We start from the raw sequence: 27,846 nt of genomic DNA, 5'->3' as shown, positions 1-27,846 counted from the left end.
ATACTTTTTATTTTGAAAATGTTTCAAATGTACACTACATTTTTTTTAAAAGTTGTAATAAAACTTTACATTATTGTAGTATGTTTTACAAGAAAATACTATTTCAGTCTTTCTACTTCAAAATTGTACGTTCAATTCAATGTTACTTGCCGTTTCATTCATTGTAATTATTTGTGAAATTAATAGCGGATTTCTAATTTCTGAGTGAAAATTGAATTGTGTTTTCATTAAACAGATTTTTTTTAAATAAAGTGATTTTTGATTTTTTAATGAAAATGTTTTCAAATAAAATTATCTACGCTTGTTTGACATTGGTGATAGCAAAATCTTTACGTATAATAACGTGAAGTGCACAATTAACTATGGAAGACAACAAATGTAAGTAATCAAATGAAAATTACTTTATTTGAGAAAATCAATATACAATTTATACAAGTTTTTTTTCCAAAAAGAATTTTTCCTCATTGAGTAAATAAAAATCATCGTCTTAAAAAACAAACATTAATCTGTATACAAAACCACAGGAGTTGGACTTCAGAGACAAACAAATAGAGGTAGGCCAATCTTCAACAAGACAAGACATTTCATACTATTATAAAGTTTATTTTGTTGGCACATTAGCATAAATTCATGTGTTCAAATATTGAGCAGATGGTAGATATACATCCGAAACATCCTGGTTATCCCAGTCCATTCCGTTTCCATCGTTCATCCATCACATTGTTTCTGTTAGTGAGTTGAGGTCAATAATTACGTGCATAGAGCGTCCTGCTTGTGGAATAATCTGCTGTGCCAGTAGTCTGGGTTGTCAAACGAAGTGTTTTGTGCCTCCACTCCAGTACACACTTTTATGAAGGATCTGAGACCAGGCTTTTGTGACTCCTCTCCCACAACAGGCCTTCCATTTAGTGGAATGTTCTGATAATCAGCCTGATCCCCATCCTCGGAGCCAGTTCTCTCAGATGCCTCCATGTCCACATATTCACTGTGCTGTGTAGTGCAATCAGAATCCTCATGTCTTGCAGTCAACCTTGGCAGATTGCTTACATTTTGGTAAATTGCTTCTTTGACGCCACTCTCCACCGGACTGCTCGCTGTGTTCTCCCCTGCTACGTTTTGCTGGTGTATGTCTGCACGTATGTCCATGTATTCATACTCAAGCACCGCTTCTAGTGGCTTCTGCTCCTCTGAGGATTCTTCCTCTACAGCGCGGATCTCAGATTGACTCCCGCCAGTACATGTTACCGTTTCAACCAGACCGATTTTACAAGCAGCAGCAGCAGCAGCAGCAGACTCCAGGCTGTCCTCTTCAGGGGGACTAGTGGCCTTATTTGACTGTTCGGTTTGTGTTGAGTCAGTGTCTCTCTTCTGTGGTAAAATGTTGCATGTGTAAGGAGAAGCAGGGGAAGAGGGTTTGCTCAGTGCAGACGAAGCGTCAGCGCTATCTGTAGCTGAAGTAGAAAGTCGAGAGGGCTCTTTGTTCATTAGCTCGTACTCTTGTGTGGTGTCTGTTTTCGGTGTCGAGAGAGCACTCTTGGAGTTACTGGATATCCTTCTTTGAGAAACAGTGCTTCTGGAATCTAAATGAGAAAATATGTGTCATAAAAATGCACACAGTTGAGTCCCAAAAAACACATACACACTGCAGCTAAAGTCGGATGTCATTTCACCTTTATTGCATAATTCTGTAACACCCAGTTCAGTCATTTACAGGAGAGACAACCGCATTGTCATGTTTAAATACATCACATGTATTTGTCTCACTTTTGTATGCATAGTGCCAGAAATCACAGGAAAAGAGGTACACGCCTTGACTCATTCGTCTTGCTACTGTAGATCTTGCTAGAAAAAAACAGCAATCAGGAACAAGCCCATAATAAACGGAAACAAATCCAAATGCTTTATATTGAAAAAAGACCAAAATATTGCAACCCACATATGTCCACTGTAATAACTCCATAAACTCTATATCACTTAATGAGCAAAGCTCATAGAATAAGCCCATAGACGCTTATAGTAAGCGGACATGGCAACACAGCAAAAGACAGCACTGCAAAGCAGCCTTCCAAGCATAAACAAAACACAACGCTGCTGTTGGCAGTGGTTTTGTTAAAATTGCAGAACAGAACGAGTCTTTGGTCACTTGAATATTACTTTGACCAAAAGTAGCGGATACCAAACACATCGATGCCAAACGACGAGACGGATACCAAACGACGAGATGCCAGAATGTTGCTATGGTTACCATAGTGTCAATCATGGCAATTTCTGGAATTAGTCGTATCCCGTACACACACAGAACGATAATTTACGGAAATCACTCATGTATTTAATGTAGTTGTCACTCCTGAAATTTTACAGTGTGTACATGGCAAGTAATACATTTGAGGTCAATATTGTTTTACCTCTCTCGGTGGGCAGCACGTATCCATAATTGACCTCATCTACCCCCTCCAGGCCAGGCGAGAACGGATCTGACGTCACAGACACGCCGTTGGACATGTAGGCGCTGTCCATACGACTACGACCTCTGCGGAGACTACCTGTTTCAATGTCCACCATGTCCACCAAAATTTCAATGTCCACCATGGTCCCCCTGCCCTCTGAGCACTCCGAGTCTGTCCTCACTGAGCCAGTCTTCCTCCTCTGGGCTCTCCTCTGGGTGGAAACAACACAAGTATATCATTTCACATTCTGTATTTATTTGTGTAATAATTACGTTTTTTTTAACAAAGGTCCACAGAAAAAAAGGAGAATTTTTGTAGGATTGTTTATTATTATTATTATTTTAGAGCTTTATTAATCCCTTGGGGCAGTTAGTTCAGTCTATTGTGGTGCTTCTCATATATAGACAACATTTAATACACACACATACAAATACTATAATATATAGATCTACATAGTTAAAAAATATTAATCAATTATTAATATATTAAAATAACAATCTAAATTAAAACACAATCAATGTAAACTGAAATCATTTTTGTCATTATTGCAGGAGAAATACTGGAAATATTGAATATTTGAATATTGTGTTGGACAACGTAGGAGCTTCAATCTTTGAAGGTTGAGAACCAGTCAGTATTTTTTAGATAAATTATTTTGCTCCAGTACAGTAACATGCTATGACATAAATAAATAATATTTCATAATACAAGTAATATATAAGTACTATTATTCAACAGTATAAATGGGTCTTTATACAAGAAAATATATATGGCTGCCTTTATATTTTAGGAAAGGGATATCTTGGCATCAAAAGGTTTGAAAACTCCTGATCTAATGCATGTCCATACTGTGATATAACAAAACAGTTATTTAAGATGAAGCTTGTAGTCAAAGTCAACATGATAGATGACATGATATATAAGCTGACCTGTCTAGGGTCGTCCCCTGGGCCAGGGGTCATAGGGAGATAACCTATAGTTGTTGTGTGTTCTGAGGTGCCCTAATGAGAGAGAGAGAGAGAGAGAGAGAGAGTGAGAAGAGAATCATTGTGCAGTTTCTATTTATACCCAGGACTTGTTACTTTATTACTATTAGTTATATTCAGAGAAGAATAACAAACATACACTACCATTCAAAGTTGTTATTGCATTCAAAATACAATTGGTTTTTAATTCATACTTTTATTCAGCAGAAATGCATTAAAAAGTAAAGATATTAATAATGTTAAAAAGATTATTTCAAATAAATGCTGTTCTTTTGAACTTTCTATTCCTCAAATAATCCTGAAAAAAATTGTCAATTTCTAAAAAAATATTAAGCAGCTAAAAAAATTTCTTGGCCACAAAATCAGCTATAATTATTGAAGGATCACGTGACACTAAAGACTGGAGTAATGGCTACTAGATATCCTGCTTTGCCATCACAGGAATACATCAAATTTTGAATATACTAATATAGAAAACAATATTAGAACATTTTCACATTACAGTTTTACTGTATTTTGATTAAATACATTCACATATACAAATAAATGCAGAGACTTTTTACAAAAACATTTTAAAAAAAAATCTTACCAACCCCAAACTTTTGATTGATGGTGTAAACATGATAGAAATGTTGGACATCTCACCCTGTAGGAGGCCATACGGAGGCGAGAATGACTTCTAGTTGGTGACAGCTGAAGGGGAGGAGTAGCAAAGCCATCCTGCAATACCTCATCATCATCATCATCTTCCTCCAAGTCTGCCTCTAAATGAGTTCCTTTGACACGTTGGTGGCTTTCCTCTGAACCAGCGCAATTCTGAGCAGGCTACATTAGGGCACAGAAATCAATGAAATAAGTCACAAACTGATTTCTGGTCCCTATATTTGACTACTTCTTAAGAAAATCTTGGTTTCTTACTTTCACCACAAGGTATCGTGGTGGATCCCTTGCCATTCTTGTAAATTCATTGGCCAGTTCTTTAAATGTAGGCCTTACATTCTCATCAATCATCCAGCCTAGGGAAAGGTGGGGAATAAAAAGTGTTTATAAGGACCTTCAATGTTTTAACAGTGTATTAAATCATTGCCCAAATGCATCTAACATCCGTCTTACACTTGACCATGACCATGTAGACATCTATGGTGCAGATCTGTGGTTGAGCCAGCCGCTCTCCTTTCTCCAGTAAACCTGGCACATCATGAGGATGCATAGTTGCGTATGGCTCTGCTCCATATGACATCATCTCCCATACAGTCACACCTGGAATAAATAAGAACATTCACTCAGATAAACTTCTAAACAACTAAAACTGATTTTCAACAGTACTGAGACTCACCATAGCTCCACACATCACTCTGATGAGTGTATCTTCCGAAGAGGATACTCTCTAATGCCATCCATTTAATTGGCGTCTGAAAAAAAGAGGCCATTTCATCAGCAACCTGAACAGATGATGCCTTTTTAGTAAACTTATTTCTATTATACATCATTTTATATTATTTTATTTATATTTAAAAATATGTAGACTAACATTGAAAAGTTCGGGGCCAGTAATATTTTTTTTGAAGGAAATTAATATTTTTAATCAGCAAGGATGCATTAAATTAATCAAAAGTGACAAAGAATCCTGAAAAAAGTATCACGGTTTCCACAAAAATAGAATAGAAAACAGTTATTTTAAATTGCAGTAATATTTCTCAAAATTACTGGTTTTACTGTATTTTTATCAAATAAATGCAGCCTTGGTGAGCATAAGAGGCTTCTTTCAAAAACATAAAAAAAATCTTACCAACCCCAAACTCTACAGTAGTGTATATATCTTATTTCAGGAGAAATTCATCTGTACATTACCTTGTGCTCACTGTACACATATTTCTTATCATCTGGATAGAGCAGGTCTGCAACCCCAAAGTCTGAGATCTGTACCATGTAGTCACTCTTGAACAGCACGTTGCGTGCAGCAAGGTTCCTATGTGCTATGCAGTGCTCCTCCAGATAATACATGCCCTAAAGATACATACAGATGTTGTGTATAAACATTTTCCACCAAAGAGCTTTATGTAAAGACCATTTGTAAAGAATTCATCTAGACACTTTATTACATACTCTTCTCATCTCACCTTTGCGATCTGCACACACCAGTTGAGCAGACGCTGGGGGTCCAGGCTATCTTTGTTTTGGCGAAGGTGTTGCAGTAAGGATCCCTGAGGACTGAGCTGGGTGACCAGCTGCAAACTTGTCCCTGGGCAGATCCCAAGAAGACGCACTATATATGGGTGATCCAGGCTTCCTATTGCAAGCATGTGCTGCAGACAGTTGAAAAATAAGTATGAGGCATGAGGCAATGCATGTTTGAGTGTACCTTTAGTGCAAGCTGATGTCTCACATCAGTAATTTCTGTGAAGGTCTGCCGGCCACTGCGGTCTTGGATGGTCTTTATTGCCACAGGTATTTTTACAGAGTCTCTTTCAGGGATCCAGAAACCCTGAGGATAAGTGACTTAAGCTTAATCACGGTCCAGAAAACAGGTAACTCAGTATAAGATTAAATTGACCAAAGGCAAACTTAAATGTGAGAGGCATTCCAACCTTATTCACAGTGCCAAAGACTCCGTAGCCCAGAAGTTTCCCCTTTCGCAGCTCTTGTGGTTTTAGGATGCGAGCATGCACTTTAGTCCCCTTCTCTCCAGGATCCAGCGGCTCAATGCTCTGTGTGGTGACAGGAGGAAATGCGCATCATATAATATTGATAGCCAAGGAAGTACAGTGGCCAATAACACGCTTATGACAGTTAAAAATGTCTAAATGTCACTTTCAGATGCCAATTTTATTCGGTTTCTCTCCGCATGCAATGTTCAAATACAATATTAATCTGTATCACTAGGCTCTACATTTGTGACGTACTGTATGTTTACATTACATGCCTTTAAAAGGGTAATAGTTTTGCTATATACAATACCGTTCAAAAGTTTGGGGTCATTAAGATTTTTTTATGTTTTTAAAAGAAGTCTCTTATGCTCAAGGCTGCATTTATTTGATCAAAAATACAGTAAAAACAGTAATATGTGATGTGATCTGGGGAAACCCTTTAGACGTCGCACAGGGCCATTTTCAGGAAGATCAAAAAATAGTTAGAATGCCAGTTTTTTGTCAAAAATGTTTTTTTTTCACTAAATTATTATTTTATAACATCTCGTCTCTTATCTCTGAAACTATCTTGGCAAAATTCCCTTATTTTGTGCAGAAAAATAGCGATTTATAGTGGCAAGCTGAAAATACTCTCTGAGGGTGTATCAGTGCGCATTTCCAGCCAGTCCTGTTTAAACTCTTAACTGTAACGACACACATAACGTTATATCGAGATGAAGGAGAACAAGAGAACAACGGAGTCTGAAATAGCTGCTCACTTAAAGGGTTAGTTCACCCCAAAATGAAAATTCTGTCAGTAATTACTCACCCTCATGTTGTTCCTTCCCCTTAAGACCTTTGTTAATCTTATGAACACGAATTAAGATATTTTTGATTAAATCTGAGAGCTGGATCACTCCTCCATAGGTTTTATTCTCATATATTTATATTTTTATTTTTTATTCTTATAATTTGTAGTATTATGTTTCATGTTGTATTTGTATATGTCCACTGGAAGCCTTTGTGTGAAAATAAATAAATAACGACTTTATTTCAACTATTCATTTCCTTCTCTGTGGGCCTCGAATCAGTTCACGTATTGTAATAGCGTAGTGCTACGTCACACGTAGGCTCACTAATGGCCGACGGTGGTCATGTGTGTGTGATGCGTGCGAAAAGTATTCTCGTCGCTTGATAAACTTAAGATTGAGCCACTGTAGTCACTTGGACTATTTTAACGATGTTATTAATAACTTTTCGTGACCGGCAAGTTTCAATCCCTGAAGAAGCCTATGGAGGAGTGATCCAGCTCTAAGATTTAATCAAAAATATCTTAATTCGTGTTCCGAAGATGAACAAAAGTCTTACGGGGTTGGAACAACATGAGGGTGAGTAATTACTGACAGAATTTTACTTTTTGGGTGAACTAACCCTTTAAATGATCTTGCTCACCTCAATCTGCTCATTCCTGGGGATGTCCAAAACGGTTTTCACAGGATGAGTTGAGTAAGTAGTGTTTGAGTTTGTAAGCTTTCAAATGATACCTAATTTATGATGATTACTAAAATATGTGATGTGGAAAAAAAGCAATAAAAAAGAGTGCCAATCGTCCCTCTAGCGAGACGGTGACAGTTAATTAAACCTGTTTTTCTCAAAATTCCGTTCCTGTAAATAGCGATCAGCCTACTTCAGATAAACATAGTTTTCCCTACCAACAAGCTATGAAAAAGATAAAAACAGATTTGGAAAGGGCTTGATACCAGCTTTCATATGGTATCAAAAGTAATAGATCAAATTTCACCATGTGGTGGGTTTTCCCAGCTCGCATCACATATTGTGAAATATTACATTATCACAATTTATAATAACTATTTTTTATTTTAATTTATTCCTGTGGTGGCAAAGCTGATTTTTCAGGAGCCATTAGTATTCAGTGTCACATGATCCTTCAAAAATCATTCTAATATGCTGATTTGGTGCTCACGAATTATTATTATTGTAAATGCGGAAAACAGTTGTATTGTTTCATATTTTTTGGAAACAGAAATACATTTTAAATAGGAAGTCAATCCTTAAAAAAACGGTTTTAAAAACTAAAATTATTTTTTTCTGTCACTTTTGCTAAATTTAATGGGCTGTTGCTGAATAAAAGTATTAATTTCTTTTAAAAAATCGTACTGACCCCAAACTTTTGAACGGTAGTGTGTATCCATTATAATTAGATCATTGTATTGAAAAATGCAAGGAACCTCATTTTTTTAATTACATATAGGTTAAGTATAAAGCATTATATTCAAAGAAACCAAACGACTTACCTCAGCGCTCTCAAGGTACCTCCTCAGAGCTCTTTTCCGACGGATTGCCAGGCCTCTGTGATACAGCATGCCAAGCAAAAACAGTGCCAAGAGCACAAGGATACCAGCAAATACAGCAACTGCTATAACTGCGATCTGAGAGCTGAGAGGAAAATGCTTGGTGAAGGAAAACTTTTGATGTGTATATCTGAAAATGTTTGTACTTTCTAATTGTAACCAGAAGATGGTGCTACAAACCTGTTCACAAGTCTGTCATGATCTACACAGTTTCTGAGCGCAGGGCCTGTGCATCTGGTGAGGGGACAAATACCACAAAGGAACACATTCACATACCAATACACAGTGTTTTCAGCTAACCACTTTCTCTCAATTGGACTTACCCTCTTGTGCAGTTGAGGTGACATAGCTCACAATGACTTGTTGCATTAGGGTACTTAAATATGGTCTGACCCTTTTCCCCATTCACTCCATTAGGACAAGTAGAAACGCAATGTGGGCCATCCATCAGGTTTAAACATGCTACACACTTATCAGCGCCCTGATGCACAGAGAAAGAAAGAAGCTTATAAGTTACATATTAATAGAACAAATATTCCTGTCACTAAGGACCTGCACTAGGACAAACAGTTCGAATGAATTTCTTTATTAAGTCACTGTTAATAGTGATGTATTGCACAATGAAAAGATCTGGAGCAAAGAGCCAGCAAAGCCTGTCTGGCAAGTTACTGTAATCAACCGAACATGCAGACATTACACAGAGAGTGTGTGGGTTGGATTTTTTTTCCCCCGTAAAAAAAGTTCTTCACATCATTATCATAACACCCTTTAGCACTATCATACACAGTAAGAAAGATGTGAAAGGTTGATTAAAAATGTGTCAAATAGGCACTGGTAAAAACAAAGACTTGGATACCATAAAGTTGAAGTAAAACAAATCACTAGAACAGCTGATCTAAGTGGGAAAAAATCTGAACTATTTCAAAGGACACACAGACTGCGTTATTTTACAGAATACAAAAGCAAGGATGTGACTTGTGCACAGGAACAGAAACTTGTAGTGCTTAAGAGTCTACATGCCTAAAATGGTTTCCCAGACTGAAAGAACAAATTTATGAGAAAGTTATGGGCCTTCAAATTTGACCAAAAAAAGAGAGAATCTAAAAATTCTCTATAAAATAGAAACTAAACATTTGAGAATCAGAATCAATTATCAAAATAGATAAACAAACAAATCAATTAAAAAAAAACTGAACTGAACTGAATTTAAATTAATGATGGAAATTGTATTATTTCTGAAATGAATATTTAGTGTAAATTTGGGGCCAGTGTTATTTAAGTTTTATTTATATATTATGATAGCATTTATTCATATTTTGAATGAGCTTTTATTTTACTTTAAGTAATTTTGTTGTGCTTTTGTCATATTGTTCTTATAATAAAGCTTTTGGTCCCACTTTATATTAAGTGGCTTTAAGTACTATGTACTTACATTGAAAATAATAATTTAATACAATGGACTTATTGTGTACATTCATGTTTTTACATTGTACTTATATTTCGAAAATACCAGCTTGTAATTACAGCTGTAATTACACAGCTGACCCTTCCCTTACACCTTAACCTACCCTTAAACCTTCCTATAACACCACACCTGACCCTAACCTTACCCGTATCACACCTCAATAGCAGCACAAGTGTTTTACAATACAACCTGAACACAATAAGTACATTGTACTTATTTTTCGATGTAAGTACATATTACTTAAAGCCACTTAATATAGTGGGACCAAGCTTTTATATTTTTATTTCAGTTTTAGCTTTAGTCATTTTAGTACTTCAAATTAAATGAAAATTAGAAATGAAGTTTAAGTTTTCATTTGATTTTCGATCGTTTTAGTTTTAGTAAAAAATGCCCCCCATGGGTAGCAAAATCATAACACAAAAAAAAGAAAAGTTTGAAGTTGCATACTTCTCCATGGCATGTTTGATTCCCATTTTGGGGTAGACACTCAGGGTGACAAGCAAGGCACTCTTTATTAGATGCTTTAAACTCCCGTGGCTCTCTGTGGACACACACAGTCCTTCATTCACTGAACCAACTTTCAATAAACTTATAAATATATAACAATAAAACAAATCTACCAAGCACACTGACCCGGAGTAAAGATTGCAGTGAGATACACAGGTACCGTGCCGACTGTGGTTCCTGCATGACAAACATTGCTCAGGCCCCGGGCCCCAGCAACCTGCGTCTGAGCACAACGGGTCACACACATGGCCCTCTTCCTCTGTTTACACGAAATGCAAAGACATGCAAGTTAACAATGTACGACAACATAATAACATATGTGAAACAGACAGTACCCATTCTGCGGTTAGGGAGGAACTTAACTGACCACACTGGGTCTTGGGTTTGTTGTCCTTGATGTCATTACGTCTGCTCTGTCGGCGGTTACCGTCGAAGATCTTACTCCAGTTGACAGTGTGGTGATAACACAGGTTTATATTTTCAGCGATGTATACACTGCCATCGCTGATCTCACGCAAGGAATAGAGTCCCAGAGATGTGAGGGAGGGAATCTTCATCACCAACAAAGAGAAGGGCCTAATGGAGAGGATGGAATGGATGAGAAATTGGAGCATAAAGGGAGAATGGCCGAAGGAAGGGACAGATCCACAGTGATTTCCCCTGAGCACACCACAGGCTCCCAGTGCCAGATCACAAATGAAAGCACATGAACCATTCATGACCCTCATCTCATGTCAGTTTGAATATATGCTCATACATGCCCCTGCTATCTTTACAGAAACATTTCACAACTCATCAGGAAGACTGTCGTCATTACTTGGCACCCAAAGCAGGAAAAAAGACAATGTTTGCACATGTGATTGAGAGAGATTTGGCGATACAGAAATACCGGTTTTTAGATGGGTTGCAGGGAGTACATACCTCTTAGGACTGCAGGACAGACATAAGCACATATGGAGAATGAGGGGAGTAACATACAAAACACAGGGAAAACAAAAAACAATGGTGAGACGCATGCACAATGTTAAACACTGCAGGAATAAAAAGCAATAAAACACTTAGTGGAGAGACAAACATTTAAAGGAATAAAAAACAGGATGTTACTGGAATATGACACAAAATAATGACTGATGTGCAAAACACACAAATACAGGTTAAAAAATTATAAATTAATACTTTTATTGAGCCGGGACTCAAACTCAGGTCATCTGAAGCACACAAAGCCATGAAAATTATATCAGACCATAGGCATCGCATCTACTATTTAAAAAAACAAAAACAAAACACTGAAATTTAAAATCTCCAACCCAAAGGTAAGGGCTAATATAGGTAATAAACAGCTATTATTGTTAAGGTGGTGGTTGAAGCAAGGAAGAAGCAGAATCCACTTGCAGCACACTTTATTAAACAAACTCTAAACTTAACGCGGGCTCAGACAGGGAACAGGACTCAGGAACACATCAACGCTACAACATCAAGAACTCACAAGGACTGGATTGAAACACAGGGTTTAAAATCAAGGGCAAACAAGCTAAACAAGATAACAAGAGGGCGTGGTTAATCGGGGACACCTGGGAAGACTAATAGACATAATGGGGAACTGCTAAAACAAGAGATGACAGGGGAACACAGACTGAAATTACAACAATTACCTAAGGGTTGGAAATTTACGTTTTGTTTTTTTTTAAATAGGGGGAAACAATCCCTTTTGCCACAGGTGGTAAAATGATTAAATGAAAGATGGTGTTTTTGTAGAATTTACTGAGTGGGTCTCAGTGATGATGAGTCAGGGGGGATTATTTTGTCTTTTTGATTTTGAGATTTTTATACTTTGTGATTTTTCATATTTGTGTACATTGCTTTTTTTTTGTGTGTGTAAAATTTCTCCATGCGCATAATAAATGTCAACAACAACACACCCGCACTACATGTCGCTGCCCACAAGGCTATTGACTCTGACTACATTTTAAAATATATTAAAATAGAAATTTCACAATATTACTAATTTTACTGTATTTTTTATCAAATATATTAAGCAATTTTATCAACCCCAACCTTTTGTGTATCAAATATCAAAGTAAAAGAAGAAAAAGGTTTTTCTAGAATAACAATATTGCAGTTTGAATTTACATTTCCATGGCCGGTAGGAAATATTTACGTCAATTCACCCTTTGGCGTATGTTGCAAAAGATTAACATTAGACCATGAAAAACACACATAAAACACACTCACACGCACCTACACACACTCAAGTCTTACTTGTGCAGGGATCTTCCTTGAATGGTAGTGAGACTGGAGAAAATAGACAGATCGCTGAGTTCATCGGGCCAAGACTGAATGTTCAAAATGCCTACAAATCACACACAAACACACGCACGCACGCACGCACGCACGCACACACACGTCACAACATGAGACGGAATGGCGTACCAAAAACTTCAGCAACAAGAACACAAACAGAGAGCAATCAGTGTATGCCTAAAGTAAAGTAGCATACCAGTAATTTCTCTGACAGTGTTAAATACTTTGAGCTTTTCAGGCTCCAGAGGTGGTATGTTATGATAGACGTCTCTGCGGAATAAAACAGTGCAGATATTAGCATAAACAATCTCAGTAATGGACTCCCTGTGGGCACTCATCAATCTGCTCTCTGTTTATTCATTAATTAATAACCTGTGGAAGGCAGTGAAAGAATCTGAGCTGGACACTTCATGAGAAATAGCCCATGAATCACATGTAAAGACCTAATTAAAACCTTCGATGACATTACAGGGCAAAGGTCTAGAATATAGGACAGACTGTTTATGGCACAGTTTTGTTCAGGTCTGAGAGAGTTTATCAAAGTGTGTTTGTGTGCGTCTTACCCTTTGATACCTAAGATCATAAAATCTAGACTTCCTTGGATCTTGGTACAGTTGATAAAGCTGTCTATGTTACTGGAGTCCACTGTTTGTCTATGATTGGCTCCCGTTCCCTCACATACTAAAGAGAGAAAGAGAAAAAATATGAGGGGTCACATGGCAACAGATTAATTTTCTTTATTAAAGACTCCTAAGCACATTGAGTTCAATGCATTCATCTGCTATAATCCAGTAATATGGTTGGATGGACACTTTACCTTTGGGACACAGGCCAATGCAAAGTTCACACTGTTTAATGCCATTTTTCTCTTTTTCTGTTTTACCAGGAGGGCAACTGCTCACACATGCGCTGCCATCCACAACAAAGTGTGCTGAAGAAAAAAATAAGAGGAAAGGTCACCCAATCTACATGCTGCACTCATTATTATGTGTCTTAAGAGAGTTACAAGATTCTCTTTATTTTTTGTGTGTCACTAACCATTAATGTGCTTTGTAGACTACCATTATTACAGATACATATATAGGCATAGTTCCTAAAGAAGAGCCGCCTTTAAATTTATTATTATTTTTATTTAATTTTTTTATTATTTTTTGAAGTAATTATTAATGGTATTTATTATACAAATATAAAACATTTATTTTAAAATTATTTATTTATTTTTAAAGGAATTATTTAGTGGTTATTTCTGTTTTGGTGTCTTTCTGGATATACTTTTAGTAAAAAAGGAAAGTCTGTTTTCTTTACAAGTCTTCTTGTATCTCTGATTTGATTTGATTTGATTACGTTACTTAAGTCAGATTAAGCAATCATAGTCTACAACCATACATTGTGGTTTAGAACCATGTATTATGTTGAAATTCCTAAAAATGTCAATAGCCAACTATCCTGTGTTTTATTTACTTTCCAACGCCAACGCAAGTGGTGTTTGGCGAGTGTTAATTGTGGACTCAAATTTAATCTAAAAGTAAAACACAGTAAGGGGAGTGGTGTAGCACCATTCAAATCTGGCTTTTGTTTAAACTTGTGTTATGTTTAACGTTGTTGGTTATGGTCCTCCATGGATACGTCAATGCTGTTCTGATGCACTGTCAATGAGGCATGTCACCCAAAGCTCTCACTGAATGCTCCAAGAGTTCATTCACAGTTCATTTACAATAATTTACTAGACCATACATCAGTTCTATCAAGTTAGAGACCAGTTATCTTTGAATGACAATCCTAGATCTTTATCCACCAAGCCACCATACCCCAGAAACTATTTATTTTCTGGCTCATGCTTTAGAGAAGGCCTTCTCTGTGGTAAACCGGGTGTTGTGGCTCGTAACTCACCGGGACATTTGGGTACGCAGATTGAACCAAATTGATACATGGCTTCAGAGTTTGGTTCCAGCTGAAAGGTCTGTCGGTTATACACCAGAGGCCAAGGGCAGTGAGGGACGCAAGAGCCTGAGTGATTGACATGCCGACATGCCTTTTTGAAAAAGTTGTAAGAATTAAAGTTTGTTACAATGCTTTGTTTTGTTTTCATTGTATTTGTTTCTTACAATAGATGTGACAGATCTTGAGCAATGCAATGAGAGCATTATGACAATAGTGCTAGTACTCACAAAGCAGTCTGTGTCCTTTGGTCCGATGCAGCCTCCAGCACACTCTGTGTGGCAGCACTCATTAGGGTTGGTCCCAAAACAGTGGCCATGACACTGAGGTGCACACACTGTTTTTGTCACTGAAACACACGCACAAAGACAAAATATCTCCGTATCATTTTGTATGACTAAAGGAAAGTTATTAAATTATTCAAACAATGTCAATTAATGAATAATTTTATTCAGCAAGAATGCATTCAATTGACAGTAAAAGTGACAGTAATTTAAAATGTTACAAAAAAAATTTCTTTTGTTTCCACAATTTTTTTTTTATCTGCACAACTGTTTTTAACATTGATAAATGATTCTTATTGTTAATTTCTTATTCTTAAATGTGTCACTAAATCAGCATATTAGAATGATTTCTGAAGGATCATGTGAAAATTCAGCTTTGCCATCACAGGAATACAATGTAATTTCCAAATATTTTAAAATATAAAAATACAGTACTTTTAGATTGTAATACCTTTTCACAATATTAGTTTTACTGTATTTTTGTTCAAATAAATGCAGCCTGGTTGAGGATAAGAAACTTCTTTCAAAAACATTAAACAATTTAAACCAACCCCAAACTTTTGAACAGTGGTGTATGTGAAATGAATCTCAGTTACTTACATTTCTGGCACTGATCTTTATGTGGACCCCAGCAGAATTCTCCGCATGCAGAATCACATGACCCTATGCACACAAAGAGAGGTCAAATATATAAATGAGTGCAGTCAAAGGAATAGTTCACAAAAAACGTACACTTTGTTATCATTTATAGATTCTTATTTGGTTCTAACCCAGTATTGTCTCATTTAAACTAATTTTGTGCTTTTGTTTAAAACCGTATTTTTAAACAATGAAATCATTGGTGCTAAAGGCCATTGGTTCTTGAACATATATTAAAGAGACTGTTCCTCAAAAAAATAAGAAAATAAATTCAAATAGGCTTTAGAAGAAGTATTTTAGGCTACTTTTCTTTCATATCATCATCATCCACATTCTATACATGGTAGATAACATATCCTATTATGTTTTAAAGAAGGAAGACAACAATATGGGGATGGGACATCATGGGGGTGAGTAAATGATTAAAACATTTTCTGGACATGGATATAAAACAATTCAATGTCACATATCTATCTCACACACTCAATCTATAACCACCCAATCAGGGTGTGAATGTACAAACCTTTTTCTCCATTGTTCTGGATCTGGATGTGAGCATCACTGTCTCTGACAATGTCCTGCCAGTTGATCCATGGAGCATGCCTGAGGTTCCTGTTATGGACAATCTGTACTCCACCTTCCAAGATCTCTGCAGGCCACGCATAGACGCATAGAGGGGGAACAAACACCGGTTTGCACTTTTGTTTGTCTAAAGAATTGTCTAATATATATATATATATATATATATATATATATATATGGATAAATGTATTGAGCATGAAGGTAAATTTTAAGTTTCTGTTTCCCATCAAGAGGTGCTGTTATAGTTCTTGGAAATGTCTCAGAATGTCCAGGGTAATGTCAGAATACCACCACGTAGGACAAACCACATCCAACAGGAGTAACTGTCGACGCAAGAAGTAGCGATCTAATGCGGAATGTCCTTGTACTGACCCATGTTGTATCCAAAAAACTTAAAACCCCAGCTGCCCAACTCAATGCAGATTTAAATGCATGCCTTGACTCTCCTGTTTCCACCAAAGCTGTTTGCCGGGGAGTTACACAGAGTCAATATTCATGGTTGGGCTGCTATATCACAAGGTTTCAATGGTGCCAACAGTGCAAATCTTGGGCTGTGGACAATGTGAAACATGAATTGTTCTCTGATGAGTCCACCTTCACTGTCCCAAAGAGGCTTAACACCTGGACAGTTGCGAGCCCAGAGTGAAGCACGGGTGGATCAGTGATGGTTTGAGCTGCAATATCATGGCATTCCCTACTGTGCTCGATACACACGTCACTGCCAAAGACTACCAAACCATTCAGGAGGACCATGTGTACCTAATGGTTCAAACACTGAACCCTGAAGGGGGTGCCATGCATCAGCATGATAATGCACCAGTACACACAGTAAATCTTGTGACAGAATGGTTTGATGGACATGAAAGTGAAGTTGAACATATGTCATGGCCTGCACAGTCACAAGATCTAAATATTTTTGAGACACTTTGGAGGAGCAAATCAGAAAATGTTTTCCTCCACCAGCATCACAGTGAACTGGCCACTGTTCTGGAAAAGAAATGGCTCAAAATCCCTCTGGCAACTGTGCAGGACTTGTTTCTGTCATTCCCAAGACGAACTGATGCTGTATTGGCCGCAAAACAAGGCACTACACCTAACTAATAAAATGATTGTGGTCTATAACCAGGTATTTTAGTTTCATTGTCCAACCCCTGTATGTGCCCCTTTACTTCATCTTTTCTGACATCTCATATGAGTCTAGACAGGCCAAATTATATAAAATATGCAGTTGGAATGATGTGATCCACAAAACACAGACACACTTCTGCCAGGCTCAAGCTCTTTTGAGGGCCTGTCTGTATATCAATCTACTCTATTGAGTGAAATGGGTGTGCCAGACCTACACTATGCAAATCTGCCAGATTCCTAAATACGCCTACACACTTCCGCAAATCACTGATGTCAAATTTACTTTCTGTCACATCCATTTGTTTTGAGAAGGTAGATTTACAAGATCATAAATGCTCCAGAGAAAGGAATTATCTAAGGAAGCATTTGTAATCCATGAGATTTTTGGCCTAACCATCAACGACCAATGAATGGCTGGACTTTTTGTTGATCGCTTGGTTTCTGTTTCTGCAGTGGCACGCTGCAGGTTCAGTTTGGATAAATTACTCAGCGTTGGAAACTCGATGTGACATCTGTCATGTGTTTTTCCCTCACAGATTTTTTTTACAATCTCGTCTCACCTGTAAGGTTGGTGAGGCCCAGATCTTCCAGGCCACTGTGACTCTCAAAGTTATGGAAGACAGAAAGAGCCCATTCCTTCTCATACAGGCTGCTACCACGAATCACTCTGAGCTGACCCAGAGGCAACCTACGGAACTGGTTCATAGCAATGAGGATGTAGCCTGTGACTTCTCGGATACTCTAAAAGAGAAGCATAAGACAAGCATGTTACAGTAATCAGTAATGTTATGTTACAGCCAAATCAAACATTTCATATATATATATATATAAATATAAATGTCTCTTACTCCAAGAAATGAAAAATCGAGGTCATTCTCCATCTGTGTGATCTCAAGATTGCCCATGACGATCTCACATCCGGTGTAGCGTTCCTTCAGGTTGTTGTAGTGTTGTGCAGGGGTGCCAGTGGAGCTCAGAGCATTCTTGGTGCCTGTGCAAACTGGTGGGGGAAGAGATTGCTTATATATAATTATGTTGTACTGTATATGAGTTTGTGGATCATTTGAAAAGAAATTTAGTCACAACCTTAATTGTCTTTAAAGAAAGAAATTAATACTTCTATTCAGCAGACAGTAAAGTAACAGTAAAGACATTTTTATTTATTTCAAATAAATGTTTTGAAAGGTGTTTTTGATAATGAAAAAGTTTCTTGAGCAGCAAATCAGCATATTAGAATGATTTCTGAAGGATCATGTGACACTGAAGACTGGAGTAATGATGCTGAAAATTCAAAACAGGTAATTGAAATTGTAATACTATTTCACAATATTACTGTTTTAGTGTATTTTGATCAAATTAATGCAGCCTTGGTGAGCATAAGAGACTTCTTTCAAAAACATTTAAGAATCTTACCGACCTTACATTTTTCAATTGTATATTATTACAAAGATCCATTTTAGCACAGCCCTTAGTTTTGGGTTATGAACTAGTCTGATACTGTGTGTTTTAAACATTTACTCGTGGTACAGCTCACTTGCCTGCATGACTTCCAAATGCAAGTATATGTAATGTTCATGCATTTTCCCTAAACAAACCAAAGGGCAAAGTAAACTTCCAGGAGTAATCAACGGCATGCTAGATACAGTATGCAGCCCATAGACATGTAGTACATGACCCAGAATACTTCTTTATACCGTTCAAATATATAGGCTGATAATCTGTTTGATCGTCTATTTGTAAATAGCAATAATGTATGAGACTGCAGAAGAAGTCACAGAGACCTCTGTACACATATATAGCCCTTTCGAAGTGGCCATATCCACACAAGGCTTCCACTCACAGCGCACACAAAGACATCATGCAGCAGCCACACCACAAGGTCATTAACATAATGAGGGCAAGGTCAGAGGTCACCAAGATGCTGCAGGTCAGGATGTAGTACAAGACAACTGAAATTCCCCAAACAGACTTAAAAAGAGACGAGCATAATAGTGGGAAACAGCTTCAGACAGAGATGGAATCGAGGGTTATTGGCCTGAGGTGACAGAGACATGACAACTGATAGAAAAGTCACTATCTTGCTCTCTCACTCAGCCCACCTATAAAACAATCAAGGGTCTTCCTTGCATGTTTACCATGAGCACATGTGTGCATGCACTTACTTAACTGACACTCTGTGTATCACTCTATATTACTGTGGCATCCAAAATTACCCAGGATGCATTGTAGCATACAGATTTGAGATCCTGTTCTTGTGAGACATGACAATAAACCTAATCTTCTAGTTATATCAAGAATATTCCAGGTTAAATTCAGTACAAATTGAGTTTTAGCAAAAACTCAACTTCAGTTGAACAGAGAATGTGCCTAAAGAAGTACACTGAGAATAAAAACCATCCAGCTGAAAGCCTGTTCACACCAATAATGATAACTATAACGATAACTATATTGGCGTCCACATCACCGCTTTGTTTAATATAATCGCGAGCTGTGGCCATAATAATAATAATAATAATAATAACTTTATTCTTATATAGCGCCTTTAAAGCAGCTTCTCAAGGCGCTTTACATAATAAAACAAGCAAATTTAAAATACAACACTCAGAGGAAAAATAAAATAAACAAAAATAAAATACAATAAAATAAAAGTCAAGTAAAAGCTAACCTAAAAAAAATGCGCTTTCAATAAAGATTTGAAATTACTTGAAGACTGTGCATCTCTGATAGTTGGAGGTAATACATTCCAAAGCCTAGGAGCATTGGATGAGAAAGCCCTATCCCCTACAGTACGCAACCGAGTCTGTGGGACTGCCAATAGACCAGCATGTGAAGAGCGTAAATGACGCTTGGGTGTGTATAAAGTTAAAAGCGCAGACAAATACTGCGGTGCCAGACCATGCAGTGCCTTATATGTGAGCATAAGGATTTTAAAGTCAACTCGGAACCTGACCGGGAGCCAGTGCAAAGACTTTAAAATTGGTGTTATATGCTCATTTCTTCTGATTCCAGTCAAGATCCTAGCAGCAGAATTTTGTACACATTGTAATTTGTTCAGTGTAGTTTTAGGAACCCCATTAAGAAGTGCATTGCAATAATCAATACGAGAAAAAACTAAAGTATTAATAAGCCCTTCAGTCACCGAGAGGGATAACATAGAGCGGAGTCTGGCAATATTTCTGAGATGAAAAAAAGAGTTCTTAACAATGTACAGCACATGAGAGTCAAAGGACAGACTAGAATCAAAAATAACTCCCATATTAGTCTGTGCCTCCAAATCAGAGCCATCTATGTTCAAAATTAGTGAACCAGCCTTACGAAGCTGATGAGGAGTGCCAATAACCAAGAAATCAGTCTTATCACTATTGAGACACAAGAAATTTTGAGACATCCATGTTTTTATCTCAGAAATACAATGTGTTAAAAAAAAGGAACATCCAGATTTTGACCAGGCTTAGAGAGAATATAAATCTGAGTGTCATCTGCATAACAGTGATAATTAAGCCCAAGTGATCTTAGTAGCAGTCCGAGTGGAAATATGTAAATGCTAAAAAGTAAGGGGCCAAGAATTGAACCTTGAGGAACACCCGTACGGACAGAGCCAATCTCAGACCGAAAACCATTCATACAAACAAACTGTTTACGATGCGAGAGGTAAGATCTAAACCAGGTTAAAACAGTCTCAGAAACACCAAAGACAGTTTCCAGACGGTTGAGTAAAAGATTGTGATTGACCGTATCAAAAGCGGCACTAAGATCAAGAAGGATAAGAATAGAAAGAGAACCAGAATCTGAGGCTATTAACAGATCATTGGTGACCTTGACCAAGGCTGTTTCAGTACTATGAAATTTTCGAAAACCAGACTGAAGGGGCTCAAAAAGATTATTTACTGTAAGATGACTATGTAGCTGCAAAGCCACAACACGTTCCAAAATTTTTGCCAGAAATGGAAGATTTGATATAGGGAAAGTGATTACAACAATATTGTTTTTCTCATTATTGTTACATCTATGTTGTGGTCATCCCTATTCTCATCGAATTAGTACAATTATTTAAAGTTTATAGTTATCATCTTTGGTAAACGGACCTTAATAGTTTTGTTATAATAACGTTTTCCTAATGTTCTTGTTGCTTTAATGATAACAAAGACATTAATTTCTTCTGTTTAAAGAACATTTTTCTTGGTAATATGAACATTCTGAAAACATTTGCATAATGTGAAGTTTGTATTGATGTTAAAGCACCTTTTGTAAAAAAAATATATATATTTAAGCTTTATTTACAGTTGCATAAGTTTTGCTCAACAAACTAACACAGGCACTGAGCATGTTTGAGCCAAACCTGTACGTCACACAACAGATCACAGTCTAAGACAGTACTTCTCAACCCTGTCCTGGGGACTCCCTACCTCTGCATATTTTGGATGTCTCTCAAATCAGACACACCCATTTAAGGTTTGTGAATCAGGTGTGTTAGATGAGTGAGACATCCAAAATACTGAAAACTGTGGTAAAGCCGGGTGCAAACGATTTTTGCCATGATTTGGTCATCTGAGATAAATTTTGTCGATCCTAGCCCAAAATATGAAGTGTTTGATAGCTAGTTTGACATCTTCACCAACATCAAATCAAATTTGACCTCCAACATGATTTTGGCAGTGCAGGTTTGAAGCGCAGTCCCTGCAGTGTGGCTTCTCTTACGACAACCGTAAAATCAAAAACCAATAGGAGCGCAGAACCACATGATCCAATTAGTGAGACAAAAACAAACCACCACTTGCTCCAAAAAAAAGTTTTTTCTCGGTTTTTAAATTATAGCTTGAGATTGTTTTTGTTTGCTAGCCACCATTTCTATCCCACATGTAAATGCAGCTCATAGTCACTGAACATGTCACGGATTGATGATGGAAAAATCCGGACGAGTCTTCGTGTGCGTCTGTTTCAAACGTGTCTTGACTGCCGTACGGTCTGACTTTAATGAAAACTGAGATCCTACAGTGTGACATGGCTTACAGCAGGAATCATGTTTGTACAGTCAGACAAGCAACAATCATGAAGAACTATTATAAATTCTACAGTGTGCACCTGGCTTAAGAAGCCCAATTTAATTTAATTTAGACAAAATCTGTACTGTGTTTTGCCTTTGTAGAGCAGAGTTGTGTAAATCAACCTTTAAAGGTGGGACGCGCCGGCTACAAATATGTCAATGGGGCGTGAGCTTAACTTTGAATTTAGCTTTTAAGAACATAGGAGAACTTGAGAATGACATTGTAAAACAAACACAGCAAGTTCTGGCTGGTGAACCTGCTTGCGTTCGCATTCAATAAACCCATTAATCATAGTGGTGTAGTTTAAAATATTAGTTGTGTGCAAACAACACTCAGGAAGAACAAAAAAATCTTTACACTTTAGGAGTCAGCAACTGCTTGAGAGCCAAGAGAACCTAGTGTGCATTGTTGGCGTATTTTGCGCGGGGTTAAGCGGTATATTCCCGAGACTGGCAGAGTGTAATGCTCAGCTGCATGTCTGAGGCCTAAGGCTCTATCTGGCTATGAGATCTAGAGGGGCATTATTAATGAACAAAGCACAGTATTGTCACTTAGCTATAAATGTGTGGCTCTGTTAATGTGTAGCTCTGATTGACGCTGACTGTGTGTGTGTGTGTGTGTGTGTGTGTGTGTGTGCAGGGCTGAGATCATACAACCAGACAATAGGATGAATGTCAGCGTAGTACTCTATCAAGAGGAGGGGGAGTCCAGAGGGCTGGGGTGGGGGGCGGGGGGGGATGTGCATAAGGACATAATCTAAGTGTGACCGCTGTCCTTTACATTGCTCCAGTCTATATGTTACTGCATCCTGAAATGTGTACAACCATACCACTAAGTGACTTTACAACAGCAGTCAAACTCACTGAACGGTGCTTCTGATACTCCGAGGAATGAAGCTGGAGGGGACGAGTTATAGCAGCATCTATTCTGGGAACGCATAAAAATGTGCTGCTTACAGGAAGTGCTGTCACATGGGTTGCTGTTTGCACTATTCTGTATGCAAATTCCGCAATTTTATCTTAGATAAAAAACAAATGCAAAATTTGAACAATTAATTAATAATGCATACATTTGAACACGTATGAACACTGTAAACACAATACATATATCTATAAACATGGCCCTTTTATTTCTAGTTTCTGCAATATAAGTTATATATTGACTTTAACAGTCGACTTTGAATGTTACAACTAGGGCTACTGGGATTGCACACTTTATTGTAACCATGTTTTTTTTTACTAGAAAAAACTTTCACTTTCATATGAAAAAGAGAATTTTTTTTGTGCTGCAATGGTTCATTAGTTGCATGCATATTCATGCTTATCAACAAAATTCAGTCCCAAAAGTGCTTGTGAGACATGGTAAAAAGGCTAAATATAATTTACAAAAGTATTTTTGGGACAAATCTATCGCATAGATGTAAAAAAAGAAGAAAGAAAGAAAGAAAGAAAGAAAGAAAGAAAGAAAGAAAGAATAGACAAGATTGCAAAAGGAGTAAAAAAAATTAAAAAAATTAAAAGTCATATCTCCTAATAATAATAAAAAAATCTAAGTGATATGTATTTGATGATAGTCTTGACCCAAAGTTTGGTTCCTAAAGTATTGTTTTTAATTTCTCTCTTCCAGGTCAAAATAGACCTGAATGTGTTATGAGGTTAAATGGACAGTGCACGTTTACAAAAATGCAATCCTTTAAGAGCAATTTTTTATACTATATAGTCATTCCATTGTGGTGCCTAATTTCACTTAAGCATTACAACATGAATAAATGATTTTTTAGACAAAATAGTAGACCTTTTTAATATTTACCTGCCATAACATTGAGTAATTATTGCACTGACCAGAATTTTAATCAGTGCTTCCCTATTATCTGTCCATCAGTCAATGATAATGAATGAGGAATGAAATCTGAGAAACACCCTAATAGAAAAGGCTATGCAGACATGCACATGTAAAGGTGAACACACCCACATGACATATTTGCTGTTGGGTAAGGTATTGTCTAGGTAGCATGTGCATATTCATACACACACACACACATGATTTTGGAGGCTAATAATGTATGGATTTATGGAGTCCTGTTCATTCACACAAGTAATCTTAAATCAACAGTATCAGAGACAGTGAGCAGAACTGTGGAACATACAATAGAATCCAGCAGCGCACAATGATTATAGTTCAAAGAGAGTCAGGGCGGGGACTGGGCACTCATGACAGACAAAACAAGAGACAAAAAAAAGAGGGTGAGTGGAAGAACCCATGAGGGAAAGCAAAGATAGATTAGTGAAAGCAAAGATAGATTAGTAGACACATTGAGAAAGATATGACACTAGTACTAGTGTCAAACTGAAAGAAGATCCGACATGGGACAAAAAAGACAACTTCCAAAACACACATCCACACCTATTCACATGAACTTCTGCAAGTACAGACTGCTCCAAATCTGAGGCCATTACGTTCGGCTGTTGGCTGGAAGTATGCATGGTTTCTGTCTTTTCTTTTTAAATCTGTTCAATTAAGTGTTGCATTTCTCTTTTAAAACAAACAGGCTTTGCCTATCTATAGTATCTTAATATTGGATATTGCACTTTTATTTGGTCAGAGCAGATGTCTTCCATTCAAGATCTTCTCGTTTTTTTCTCTCCGGAAGGAAAGAGTGATTAGATTATAAACTTAGTAAAGTCTTTCATATCAAACCTCTTGTATGCTTTAAAGAGGCTGAACTTTGGAGCCATGACTGTAAATGAGTTATTAAAGAGCGGTTTATGATATGGCACTATAGTCCCACACCTTATTCTGTTCACCTGAATAATGTGTGATTGGCGGCAAATATAAGTGATCGGGACTGGCTATCAAGAGACTCACAGCGCTTGAAGCTAATGTTCTGTGAAAAATAGCTCCTGAGGAAAAAAGATTTGTGCCCTAAAGCTGTTTAAGTTGTAACTGGTTTAATAATTTCAAGAGTGTCAATATCAAGTCAACATGACTCACCACTGTGCCACATGTTATAGTTGAGGGTCATTTAAATGAACAAGTATGCATAATTATAGGCTAATTATTTTGCCTCATATGTTGTCTGGCTAATGGCATAATCAGAGACTCAAAATGTAAAACCACAGTAGCCATAATGTTAGACATGTTCCCTTATTTTTAGAAATGTTTAAGCTTATCCTATTCACCCACACTTCTTAAATCATTAACCCGTGTCCATTCTTATGAGAACAATTAAGTTCTAATCTTGGGTTGTAGTCAACAGCGATGTCTAGAAAGTCCAAGTGAGTGTTTGACATGATGACGTCAAGCAGTGACAGCAGTGTCCTGCACTGGGACAAGGTAAAGTTCATATAAAACATTATATATGCCACTATTATAATTTCTACATAAGTTTTAATGACTACACTGAAGGTTTGTGCTTTTAAAAATCCGTTTGTCACACCACAGGACTATTTAAGTACAAAAAGCTGAAAGTCGTTTGAACTGGTGAAAAACTTGTGCCCAGTCACAGCACCTGCTGTCCTTTATACAGATAAATTGGTTAGTACTAGGCTACTTAAATATAAAAAGTTAATGTGTATTACTGCTTTACTACCCAGGTAAAGATGACATTCTATTACATAGTTTAAATGTGAAACAACTTATGAAATCTAAACAAGGGCATAAGCCCAGGGGTTTTAAGGGGTCATAAACCATGACAAGAAAATCAAAGAAATCGTTAATTTTTAAACTCAAACGCATAATTGTTAGGGGAGACAAGAAATTCACATTACTTTGGTCTATATATAAGTGTGTATCTTGAACGCCATTTTAACAACAATAATATATATATATATATATATAAGAGAGAATTAAGACTTTTATACCTTCTAGTGTTTGTGAAGTTACTGTCTGAGATAGACCGAAACACATCAGCGCGCTGAGCGCAAACACCTGCTTTCCCATCTCGTCTCGTGAGTGAAGGATCTTCTCGAGCTGACACGAGCGCGCCCTCAGACATACCGCGAGCGGTGGACAATCCAGACACCAAGTGCTCCCCTCTCAAGGAAGATGGACAGGGTGAGGGTGATATTTCGGTGGACAAAAGAAAAAAAAAGTTTATGCTAAAATAAAATATCCACGAAATTCATTTAGTTGTTTACTTCGGCTGCTTTCCCTGTTGAATAATCTCTGTTCCCTGTCAACCGCGTTGAGTGTAGGCTATCATCAAAAAGTTCCGCTTTGCAGTAGCACCATTCCCATTGGATTTTCCCACTTAGTCAACGGATAATAAACTATTTACTAGGCTAAAACGAGATTAGGAGAGTGAGAAGGAAAGTTGAAAGTATGACGCAGGCTCACCACTCCCTGAGTGTACACTTATGATGCTGAGATGTGGATTGGCCCGATAGAGCGCTGTGCTATTTACCAATCACTGCATGAACGCTGCGCCTCTCCACCCTTCGGAAACTGGCACAGCAGCCTGTCGTGACTCACAAACCGATGGGCTATATGATTTTTCTTCATGAAGTAAAGAATTAAAATTAGGGGCACCTTTGACTACTTACAATCTTTTTAAAAAACTTTTTTTTAAATTATGTTGAATCCATGTCCTGAAATAACATCATTTCAACATCTTAATAGTCTTCATAATTAATGAGGCGTTTTAATATCTCTGATCAACAACACAACACTTGTCAGTATAGCAAATACATGGATCAAATCGTTCGGTATCACTTTTTTGTGATTCTTCGTTTAGTTGTACTGTAATCTTTAAAGTTCCTCCTTACCTGTTGAAAGTATGACGCACTAACGTATTTCTAAAAGCTGATTGGCTTGAATAGTTATCTCTGTCAATGATTGGATATATATGCGGAAGGAGGCAAATTTCTTTCTTTCGCAAATTTAATTGAGTATCGGCTATCCCCTATATTAGCTATTCGTGACTACGGAGTATGAAAGAATAAACTATATAGCCTATATTTATAATTGCTATATTTTGAGGACTGTAAAATGATTTAAAGAACAAAAAAATACATTTTCAAATAGTCACTCTGCAACGTTTCATATAAAGAAGAAAAGTGAAAATCACCTAGTTAGAATTCTACAAATTTCGCTTTTTTCCCAATTTCAGATTTGACAAAATGTACATTTAAACACTCAGAAATTAAGTAATCTAGGGAACAGTTCACCTAATCTAAGAATGACTCATTTACAATGCCATAAAATACCTTCCTTCAGGACATGTAGTTTTGCTAATCAAATAGGGTTGGTTAAGTGGTAATAATTCTACAGGTGTCTTGTCAGGGTCTCGCAGAGTTTTATGAGCGGGTCGTCATCCGCCGGGGGTCTTGCATGGGTTTCTTGTTCACAGTGAAGAGGATTATTGTACTCGTGCCATGTCAACTGCTTAACTCCCCCATTGATGCATATAGACCGAGCTATCACAATAGGCACATTGTCAAGGGGTTTGGCGACTTCTGGACCCACAGCAGAAAATGCCTGATCTCAACAGACTGTCCACTGTACAGTGGTAAACACTCACATCGGAG

At 37.3% G+C, this 27,846-nt stretch overlaps 1 protein-coding gene across 1 annotated transcript; it reads right to left on the bottom strand.

The window, feature by feature from the left end:
* Positions 1-379: 379 nt before the first annotated feature.
* erbb3b (erb-b2 receptor tyrosine kinase 3b) lies at positions 380-26,757 on the bottom strand. The gene is made up of 28 exons (XM_077218387.1): positions 26,182-26,757; positions 18,125-18,276; positions 17,837-18,017; positions 16,090-16,215; positions 15,528-15,590; positions 14,874-14,992; positions 14,596-14,737; positions 13,523-13,636; positions 13,269-13,386; positions 12,902-12,975; positions 12,664-12,754; positions 10,772-10,980; positions 10,531-10,663; positions 10,345-10,438; positions 8,756-8,913; positions 8,613-8,666; positions 8,376-8,517; positions 6,022-6,141; positions 5,820-5,918; positions 5,554-5,739; positions 5,285-5,440; positions 4,770-4,845; positions 4,547-4,693; positions 4,352-4,449; positions 4,079-4,258; positions 3,377-3,448; positions 2,406-2,658; positions 380-1,580 (listed from the first exon to the last, which is right to left on the bottom strand). The coding sequence occupies exons 1-28, from the start codon at positions 26,258-26,260 to the stop codon at positions 751-753; spliced, it is 4,266 nt and encodes a 1,421-aa protein (XP_077074502.1). The 5' UTR covers positions 26,261-26,757; the 3' UTR covers positions 380-750.
* Positions 26,758-27,846: the final 1,089 nt, after the last annotated feature.

The sequence above is a fragment of the Siphateles boraxobius genome, unplaced genomic scaffold (genome assembly GCF_051911475.1).
Source record: "Siphateles boraxobius isolate OS27281-9 unplaced genomic scaffold, OSU_SipBor_1 77, whole genome shotgun sequence".
Taxonomy (NCBI): Eukaryota; Metazoa; Chordata; class Actinopteri; order Cypriniformes; family Leuciscidae; genus Siphateles; species Siphateles boraxobius.
This window is presented reverse-complemented; position numbering and strand designations above follow the sequence as displayed.